Source organism: Ctenopharyngodon idella, chromosome 10 (genome assembly GCF_019924925.1).
Source record: "Ctenopharyngodon idella isolate HZGC_01 chromosome 10, HZGC01, whole genome shotgun sequence".
Classification (NCBI taxonomy): domain Eukaryota; kingdom Metazoa; phylum Chordata; class Actinopteri; order Cypriniformes; family Xenocyprididae; genus Ctenopharyngodon; species Ctenopharyngodon idella.
Genome location: NC_067229.1, coordinates 40,262,110 through 40,272,478, shown reverse-complemented (window position 1 = coordinate 40,272,478; position 10,369 = coordinate 40,262,110). Strand labels below are relative to the sequence as shown.

At 40.7% G+C, this 10,369-nt stretch overlaps 1 protein-coding gene across 1 annotated transcript; it reads left to right on the top strand.

Moving 5' to 3' along the window:
* Positions 1-1,263: 1,263 nt before the first annotated feature.
* On the top strand, positions 1,264-9,783 carry hunk (hormonally up-regulated Neu-associated kinase). Its single transcript, XM_051910636.1, has 9 exons — positions 1,264-1,878; positions 4,095-4,387; positions 4,605-4,660; positions 4,997-5,132; positions 5,223-5,350; positions 6,530-6,656; positions 6,748-6,916; positions 7,002-7,155; positions 7,952-9,783. The coding sequence occupies exons 1-9, from the start codon at positions 1,645-1,647 to the stop codon at positions 8,626-8,628; spliced, it is 1,974 nt and encodes a 657-aa protein (XP_051766596.1). The 5' UTR covers positions 1,264-1,644; the 3' UTR covers positions 8,629-9,783.
* Positions 9,784-10,369: the final 586 nt, after the last annotated feature.

Below are 10,369 nucleotides of genomic sequence, written 5' to 3'. Positions count from 1 at the left end.
CAATAAGATGGTCAGGACCTTACAGTTTATTGACATTTCATTGCAACGGCTTATGCATATTGCATCCAAAATAGGGGTAAGGCTGCTAACTCAAAGGATGGACAACAGGCGATTTGGCTCTTTCAGTTTATGTGCCTTTAAACAAGTAAAATTCCCTGCTATTGGAGAACATGAGCTTAGATAGATAGATAGATAGATAGACCTACTTGTCCTACGTAATATTACCAATAGAGGGCGCAATAGACCTACTTACCTTGGCTTCTCTGTACATCGCTCGTCTTATGACCGCATGGTAATGTAAACAAGCTGCCGGCTAGCCGGGGTGTGGTGACGCAATATTGTGTCTTATTAAAAAGCCAGCCTTTCATTGTTGTGAAGATCTATTAATCATGTCAGGATAGTACTCGCTAAAAGATTATACTTTGATGAACGAATAAACACCAAGGCATTCATTTACAAAACACCATGTGTATAAGATACAGTTAATGCAATTTAGGGTTTATTGCCATTATTTAACATAATAAAAACAACATTGGTGGTCTTTCCATTATCATTTTGTTGGATATATTTTGATTCAGTGATGATATTTAAATGGAAATTACACTAAAACAATCTGATTTAGCCTACACTTGTCATATTTAGAGACTGGTATGACTGTCCGCATTTACAATATTACCAACCATATAAAATGCCTTAAGTTTTGAAATAGACATTACAGAAAACAAATGGGGAAAGGTAATGAAGAAATACATAAAATTAAGGGTAAAATAAAAGACTGTCATGGGAAAAAAAAAAAAAATTAAGGCTAAATATAATGGGGAAGTCATAAATAATAATAATATAAAAATAATAATATAAGTGTAATTATATCTGACGAGGTGAACTGCATTAGCAAATTAGTTAAAGAAAATAAAATCAATGCTCTCATATGCATGACATCACTGCATAAAACGTGCTTGTGTGCATTAGCATGTCCGTCTCATTTGAATGAATAATCAATAGATAATTTAGTCGCGACCAATAGGTCAGCCAAAAGCGTCTACGTAAACCATCACCGGGGAAAGCTGATAGAAATCAAGAAGCACGGTGAATCTGACCCCCTCAGCAACATGCTCTTTGTTGTCTAGGTAAGCATGGGTGAGAGGCGGGGTTCATTTTACAACTCGGGAGAGGGCGGGGCCACTGATCCCTGCGCGGCCGCTGATTGGATTAGATTTTAACCCGGTGACTGAGTAGGGATTTGCTAGCAAATAAGAAACGCCCCCACCCCGTGCCGGGAAACTAACTTCAAATAACAAATGTGAGAGACTCGGCAAGCCAGACACTCACTTATTTCTCTCTCAGATACAGAGAGGTGCTGGAAACTTTAGCTTTATCATACGGAACCGTCCGTATATTAATAAGACATTTTGATCATTTGATTTAGATTAGGACCGAGTGGCTTTATTCATTATTGCATGACGAGTTACATAAAACTATTACAATCTTACAGTTTGTAGATTGACTGACATCTGAACCGAACAGGTGGCGCGTGTGTCAGGTTCCGCTAAGCGTTTAGTATTAGGAACAGGGATTCAGATGTCCCATTCTCATAAGTAAGCAGTAGATTCAGAAGACAACAGGTTTCCTTCAACAGGCGCAGGGATGCCAGATGCTGGAACAGACATGGGTACGGACGTCGAGAAGATATTTGGGGTGAAAGCTCCGGCTCCCACAGAAAACACCCACCCTCAGTCTCTAAGCAACGGTCCTCTATATGACGTCCTCCGAAACTTTTACCACACGAAAAGAGTTGGGAATTATCTGATCGGGAGGAAGCTGGGAGAGGGGTCGTTCGCCAAAGTCCGAGAGGGGCTTCATGCGATCACCGGCGAGAAGGTGAGAAGATTCAATGTGCCTCACTTTGAAGCATTGTTAGCTTACTTACATCTAAATGACACTGTAAAAATGGCGTAATAATAGTATTTCCAGTTTATAAGTATACACTTTATTTGTTTATAAGCACGAAAATTGCTTAAAAGAGAAATAACAAAACACCCAGTCATACATTGGTCAGTCAAAACTATGACTGATTTATTTATTTTTTTCTTAGCGATTATTATCTAAATGTTCAGGCAAAACAATGACTGTTATTTCGTAGCGATTGTTTGTCTTATTGTTCATATCACTGTCTAAATATGAAACTTGCTGCTGAAAAACTGTTGAGAATCCAGCCAAGACCTGACTAGAATGCTGTTGCGTTTGTTATTCACTACATATCTGTTTGTCTGACTAAGAAAATTTAAAGTTAGGGTTAGGTTAGACTAACATCTGTCTGAATTGTTTTGGTCAAACCCCCCTTAGTGTCAATGGTAGTCAGTGGTAGGCTATGGATTACATGAATGCTCTGTTGTATTTGTCGTTTTTTATTTTAAATTAAATGTTTTGTTGCTGTTAATATGAAGTTTAAAGCTGAATTTTATTAAAAGTACCCAGAAATAAGTTGGTGTTGGCTCCTTAGGGAAGAATGCCAGAAACATCATCTGATGATCATCAGGTTGAGTTGAGATGTTTCTCACTGGTCTCATGTTCCCCATCACACAGATTAAATTAGGTAACAGAGGCAATCCTGTCAGTGCCTGTTTGCATTCAGGTGTCTTTATTAATCTCAGATTATCCCAGAGAAAGTTTGCATCCCTTCAGAATGAATGGACAAATATAATGTATACTTTTACTCAGATGCAAAATCTCGTTTCTAGAGTGAGGTTATGTCAATATATATTTGTAAATTATTGTTTTTTTTCTTGTGAAAGTCACTCCCTCTATGAGCAGGGTGTGTTTTTCTTTTGCACTGGCTGCGGTCTTCCTTTGTATGTTCTATTGTGTAGCTTTTATCTGCATACTTAGGAAAAAAAAAGTTGTTTGCTCTTCCAGTGAGTGACCTGAAATACCTTCTTAACGTATTAGAGATTTGTTCAGTCCTCTTGCCCTCTTTCGCTGTTGCTGTGGGAAGGAGAAGAGGTCTGTCCCGGGCGATGATGCAAACGCTAGCAATCACAAAGAGAAGCGAGGCTGCCTCGTGCTCCTCTTGTCTCCTGCCTCGCTCTCGTTCTCTGACATCACCTAGAAAAACAGACAGGGTGGGGCGGGGCTCATGGTCGGTGGGCGATAGCACATGCTTCCCCCATGTCTGTTTTGAGCACATCTAACCCACTTTCACCCTCGCCGCCTTTGTCTGCCGGAGAGAAAAACAACACGTTAGTCTGAGGCTCTGGGGGTCCCCCTGCCTCCCCCCTTTAACCATCGACCACCAATCTGCCTCATCAACAATGCTGGCAAAACACGACGGTTAAGATTCAGTAATGTCAGATTAGCTTTTAAGGGGATTGTTTAGGGAGGGGATTCTGCCCCCTTTTCCTCTGTACCCCCTTTAACATGCTCCTCAGTTGGAGAAATTGATCCAATTATCTGCTCAAATGGACACGTTTGAACGGTTTGCTCTTTTTGTACCTGATGATTTGTGGTAGCACAGCAAGTCACCCCTTGAACCCTCCTCGGGTCATGCTCGGGGCTCTTTGATCTAGGGCGGAACCAATAGCACAAGGCTATTGTTACAGCATACGGAGGGACTTTAAACCCAGGACAAAGAAATCATGTTTGATAAAGAACAAAGACCCTCCCCTCCCACCTTCATTGAAAAATTACAGCGAAATCATTAACAAATGAGCTATGCTTGCTGTGTTACCTTGAATGTCCATGAACATGTTTTTGAGGGCTTTTTTCAACCCATTGTTTATGGAGCATTAGTAGTTTATGGCATGTTGGTGACAAATGGGTGGCATTAACAGGCCATTTGGACATTCTTCATTCAACTGGAGGTGCTTGAACGGCTACAAATCGGTCATTTGTTCTTATCCCTCCCCCACTGAGTCCTCCACAGGGACTCAGGGTCGAACATTCAACCCTGGAGACGTGAGGAGACAGGCAAATGTGAAATAAGAGTCACGTCTGGCTTAGTCTGGCTCGCCTCACCTGTTCAGGGCTGTTAGAATAATTCCGTACATAAGGAGACCACTAAACAGTCTTGACAATTTCCATTTTATTTCCCCTCACAGGTGGCGGTGAAAGTGATTGACAAGAAAAAGGCCAAAAAGGATTCATATGTCACAAAGAACTTGCGGCGTGAAGGACAGATTCAGCAGATGATCCGACACCCAAACATCACCCAACTGCTGGACATCCTGGAGACGGAGAACAGCTACTACCTCGTCATGGAGCTCTGCCCTGGTGGAAACCTCATGAACTACATTTATGAGAAGAAAAGGTTGGATGAAAGAGAAGCCCAGAAGTACGTACGGCAGCTAGTCATGGCGGTGGAGCACCTGCACAGGGCAGGTGTTGTTCACAGGTGAGAAACAAAAATAAGGAAAGTTTAAATGAGACATTCCAAAGAAACAAACATTAGTGAACTAATTCTGAAAGCTAAGAAACCATGTGTAGATACTCCATAATGTCTATTTTAGAGCACAATGAGCAGTAAAATCTATTCAAAGACTATTGTGGCTTAGTTTGTTTATAGTTCGGATGGTTGGTTTGAGAAATGAACTCATTTTTATTTTCAACAGAGATTTGAAGATTGAAAACCTCCTCCTTGATGAACAGGACAACATAAAGCTGATCGGTAAGCATTGTCTGATAGGCCTACTCAAAGAACGTCATAAAGTCACACTAAGTCCTAATGACCTAAAATCGAAGTGACGTGAAAGTGTTCATCTTTAGCATGTGGTGAAGACTGATTGAGTAATCAGTATCTCATTAAAACTGAACGACCTCTCACCTCTCTGTGAGACGGCTGGCAAACGCATGGCTTTTATTTAGCAGTTGTGTGTGACAGACGGGGTTAGTGTTGGGAAGCCATATACCCTTTTGCCCCTCCTAGTGGGAAGTTATTTAGAGTCAATCCCTCTACACATAACCATTATCTTATACACGACCCTCTCTCTGTTTCCCCATACAGATTTTGGCCTCAGTAACTGTGCGGGAATTCTGGGATACTCTGATCCCTTCAGCACACAGTGTGGCAGCCCAGCATACGCCGCCCCTGAGCTTCTCTCAAGGAGGAAATATGGGCCCAAAGTGGATGTCTGGTCAATGTGAGTTCGCAAAATGTGAAGCACCATGTTCTAAGTTTGCATTGAGTACATTTTTTCTGGATTTGACCTTATGTATGATTTTAATTGTAGAGGGGTGAATATGTACGCCATGCTGACTGGTACCCTACCGTTCACTGTGGAGCCATTTAGCCTGAAAGCTCTACATCAGAGGATGGTGGACAAGGATATGAACCCTCTACCTCCATCTATCTCTTCAGGTATTGATAGAACTGCTTCTCTGAAATTTTCAAAAGATCTTTATGACCACGAAGGTCACATCCAAACAGGAACAAGCAGCTATTACATGCTGAAAATTAGCTTGTGTACTCCTACCAATTATGTTCTAATGGGTATCATGCTTCAAAAGTTGAGCATGAATGCAGTCTTTGTGAGACTGCACCTTTTTTTTAGTCCAGTTTGAGGCTTTTGAATGTCTAATTGAAAACAATAGGGATGGTCTGGTGCCCACTGGTGTTTTAAATATCTCAGGAGATGAAAGCCAAATCTAATAAAGCAGAGTCTTCATGAAACACCCAGTTTTCTAAATTATTTCACGCTAAACCCGTATGCCACAGAAAAACATTTCCGAGTGCTTAAACAATTGCATGAGAATTTTATTTTATTTTTTCAATGAAATCATTTTATCGGTCATAAATCATATCCTTATTAGTTTTTATGTCATAATGAGGTTTACAACAGTGGTTGCACATTTACTTGTAACCATTGTGTAAAACTTTCCAGTTTTTATTTGACTATTACGCATGTTTATTTTTATTTGCAACAAACACATACTCAAAAGAACACATACTCAAAATTCTCAGTGCAAAGCTGTCAGCTCATAAACACTATGTTTACTGCAAATGTGCCAGACAAGTGGCAGCTTATTTTTTTAACCACAGGAAAAACCAGTTTTTGTCTCATGAAGAAATGATAGGATCTGCTTTATTCTGATTTCTTAACACAATCTGGTCTTCCAGATAAATTCTCTTGAGGAGACGGTAACTGTCAACATTACAGTTAATCACGTTCAGTGAGATTTTCCATTGCATTACACTTACAAGAGCATTCTCAATAACAGGTGATTCATTCACTACTAAATCTGTGACAGGATATATTACTACAAGATGATGCAGTGTTGAAATGAGATTAACCTCATTATATAACACAGTCTAGTATAGCATCTCAAGGACGCACGGCTGTGCGCTAGTCCCTTGGCTTATCCACGATGTAGGAGAAAGGCTGAATCATCATGACTAGAGCATTATGTGTGTCCTAATAAATAATGATCTATTTGTGCTAATAAATCAGTTAAACCTAGAGACTGACCAAGGACGTGCTTATAACTTTACTTGAAGTAACAGCACAAAATCCTCACTGCTTCCTGTCTGTGTTCACAGCTGCTGTCAGTCTGCTGAAGAGGCTTCTAGAGCCTGCCCCCGACAAGAGGCCCAACATCCACCAAGTGATGGCTGACTCGTGGCTGCAGTTGGGCAACCCTCACACTGGAGTTCCTTACTTAAATAGGTTAGTTATCTAATATGCTTTAAAGCCAAACTGGTTTTAGATCACCTTTCATGACATATTATGACCTAAAACAACTTGTTTTAACTCTCAGAATCCACATTGAGGAGATCAACCATACAGTTCTGCTCCACATGACAGAGAAAATGGGCTACAAACACAGTGAGGTGCTGAGTGCTGTGCTCACTAACAAAGCTTGCCACACGCTGACTGTGTACTTTCTCCTCAACAACAAAATGAAGAGACTCTCAAAAGAGTACAGGGTAAGTTTGAGGATCCAACGGCACCTATATGATTATCCTTCATAGAACCATGTCAGATGTGTTTTAACATACTCTCTTCTCACAGGAGAAACAGTACAACATGGAGAAAGAGAAAAAGAGCGAGCTGTTTCAGACCCAGTGGAGGAAGCACATTGAGAAGGTCACGATTCCACCCAAGCAGACACCCATCTATCTCGCTGTGAGCAAAGGACCCACCAAGGAGAAGAAACACAGAACTGGTAAGTGCCTAAACTACATACACAGTTAAACATATACATGTATGAACCAACCTTGTGGTTAACACGTGATCTGGCACACAATTGATGCGTGACTCAGATGTACATGACAATAATTGACAGAATGAGAACAAGTAGCACATATACAATGGTACAAATTAAACCGTTTTTTAATATAGCTCATTGTTGAGTAAATCAAACAGAGATAAATGTAAACCCTTCAGGGCTGTTCATGTTATCACTTAGAAAGATCACCAAAGTTCAAAATTAAAGAAGACTTGTTTATCAGGCACCTGTATGTTTCACTCACTCTCTTGCTTTTTTGCCAAGACGTGACAAAATTGAAGTATTTCAAGCCTCAAAGATGCTTTAACACCACAAACTCTGTATAACACGTTGAACATTATACAGCTGGTTGAAATTTTCTCTTAGGGCGTTATTTCACCCAAAAGTGAAAATGTACTCCCCTTCATGTGACTCCAAACCTGTATGACTTACTTTCTGTGGAACCCAAAAGATATTTTGGAAAATGCCTGTTTGTTTGTTTATTTGTCCATACAGTAAAAATCAGTTGGGTTCAAAGCTGTTTTGCCTGACTTTCATTGTATGGACAAAAACAGGTAACAACGTCTTTATTTTAAAGTAATTTAAAATGCACATGTCCAGCACCAAATTGCAAAAGACCTTCTCTAGGCCATGAGATTTTCTCCAAGACAGTACTAGAAAGATGTTTGCTTGTACAAATACAGACATGAGTTGGATCTGCTTTGAATCAAACTCTTTCTCCTATCAATTTCAGGTCTTCTGAAAGCTGTGACTGGAGGTTTTAAAGATGTTTACTCAGGACGTGGTGGTTGCATCACCTCCTCCTCTCTGGAGTACCTGGAGATCCACCCCCTGTTTCCCAACAACCCGCAGCCAGCCCATCCTACACCTGAGACCCAGCCGTCCCAGAAAGACAGCTCCAAAGAACCCCCAAAAGCTGTCAACATCCCCGCTCGCCCACCTTCCTCCCTCGGTGCTCATTCCTGGGCTTCCGCAAGCAAGGAACCGAGCAAAGAAGCTCCTCCATCGCCATGGTACAAACTGACCAACGGAGCACTTTCTCCGCCTCGACACGTGTCTGCTTTTCAGCCTGATAGCTCGTACTTGAAGAAGGCCACGATCCCCAGCCCACCTGTTCTCATCGTCAAACCTGAGCCCAAGAAAAGTCCTCCCGCTTCAGACTGGCCTAGCTCTTCAGATTCAAGTGGTAGCCCGCCCAGCAGCGTGGGCAGCGAAGAACCCGACAGCCCTCAGCACCGCAGCAAGTTCCCTTCCATGGGTATCGGGCAGATTTTAAAGAGAAAGGTGCCGCCCTTTAGCTTCCAGCTGCCCCCGTTCAGGCCAGAGCCTGCGGTGGAAGTGGAGTCTCCAACTCCCTACCATATGCAAACTCTGATCTGCACCTCAGGGGCTCTCAAAACCCTGTGCTAAGGATGAGAACTCTTAGATTATAAAAAATAGGATGTATGCAGTACCGTGTTATCTCATCAACGACGCTTGCAGTTTCCGAGTGCCGACTTGCGAGATTTGGCATGTCTTATACATAACCCCAGGACAGTAGACACAGAAAGCCAAGTTCACATGCAGCAGCACGTTCAACACGCTTCTAGTCCAAGTGCCATGTAGCAGCTGAGCCACAACCTTTAACGCACAATTCTTCTGTGAAACAAAGCTGTCACTGCCCACAATAATGTGTACTAATACATGTTCATGTACAGTAATACAACAAAGACTGTTAATGAACGGTTGGAGGGTTTTTTGCTTATTTGAGCAAACAATATTAGTGAGTTTTAAGCTCTTACTTTATTTAACCTCAAATTGTAATTACACTCAGGTCATGCTTAACTTTTTTAATAGCCTCACTTTTAAACCTGTAGTGAAACGTCAGTATATCACTGGAAGACGACATTCCTCGTTTTTCCCCTGTAGGGGTTTGCTGGCATTTTGTATAGCCTTAAATATCTTGCATTCAGCCTTTGGGCTGCAATGGAAGATTTTCAGTATCATTTGAACTCTTGGTGTATAAGATTCATTTTACCTGCAGAGCATCACGTTGAGTGAAATAATAGATTGTGCAATAGTGTGTATATATATATTTGATGACTGACCTGGTTATAACCAGGGTGGTGTTTTCACTCCATTGAACGAAAGAGATTTAAAACCGCCTGTATATAGAACACAAGTGTCTTTCATTCCATGTGTTTAAAGGTGATTCATGCTGTCATTTCACATTAGATTTACAAAGCAGACCTCTTTCACAGTCTTCACGTGCACAGAAGACTATGAGCTGTGAAAAATGTTTTTCTGATCTCAACTACACTTTTGCATGCACACCAGGAGTTTTTTTAAAAAAAAAATGTGATGTCAGTTTTTTGGTGACAAGTCTTTGTACTTTTGTTACGGTGAAGATAAATTTGAAGGTCTTTTGTAAGTTTTGTATTGATTTGCTTTTTTTGCCAAGTTAAAGGAGATTTTTAACACTGTAAAAAAGATTTATATATAAAGATTATTATTTGTGTTCTGAATTTTCTATTTTAATGCAGCATGTATTACTTTTTTGACACAAATAAATGCACAATACCTACATTTCTGAGTTGTGTATATTTTCTTTGTTCATATACATAAAATGGCTCTAAATAAAACTATCATTTTCGAAGGTAATTAAAAGAGTTTGTCACAGAAATAAAATTTTAACAGTCATTTACAGAGAAACAGGTGATCTGGTGTAACTCTGTACGCTTTTCCCACGAGAACCCAGCAATAACCATTAAATGAGTGACAGCTGAAAGACCCTGTGTCAGATAATCCAGTCAGCTGTACCCTCACATGCACAAACACTCATTATACACCCTCTTGTGCCCCCGTACAGGAGGGGAGGGTGGAGGGGGTGACCAACAGACACATACACTCTAGCCCAGATAAGTCTATACAGCTAAGCTGATAAAAGCTGAAGGACAAAAGACGCTGCAAAGTATATTAAAGCAAAACTCTTTGTTTACAAAGGACAACACTCATTGAAAAGCCTTTGGCGAAAAATGGTGATCTAATTCAGAGTATTCCACAACAACAACAACCAAACGTTCTGACTCATCAAGTTTTACCTGCATGTTTTAGCTCTGTAACTGACTTAAGAACATCCAAATAGAATTACAAAGCCAGTATTCCATGGTAG

Bases quoted from the DNA above. Each gene is read 5' to 3' on its own strand.
- hunk (XM_051910636.1), top strand. From the start codon at position 1,645: ATGCCAGATGCTGGAACAGACATGGGTACGGACGTCGAGAAGATATTT. The intron at 6,917-7,001 runs GTAAGTTTGAGG...CTCTTCTCACAG, and splicing joins GACTCTCAAAAGAGTACAGG to GAGAAACAGTACAACATGGA. The intron at 7,156-7,951 runs GTAAGTGCCTAA...TATCAATTTCAG, and splicing joins GGAGAAGAAACACAGAACTG to GTCTTCTGAAAGCTGTGACT.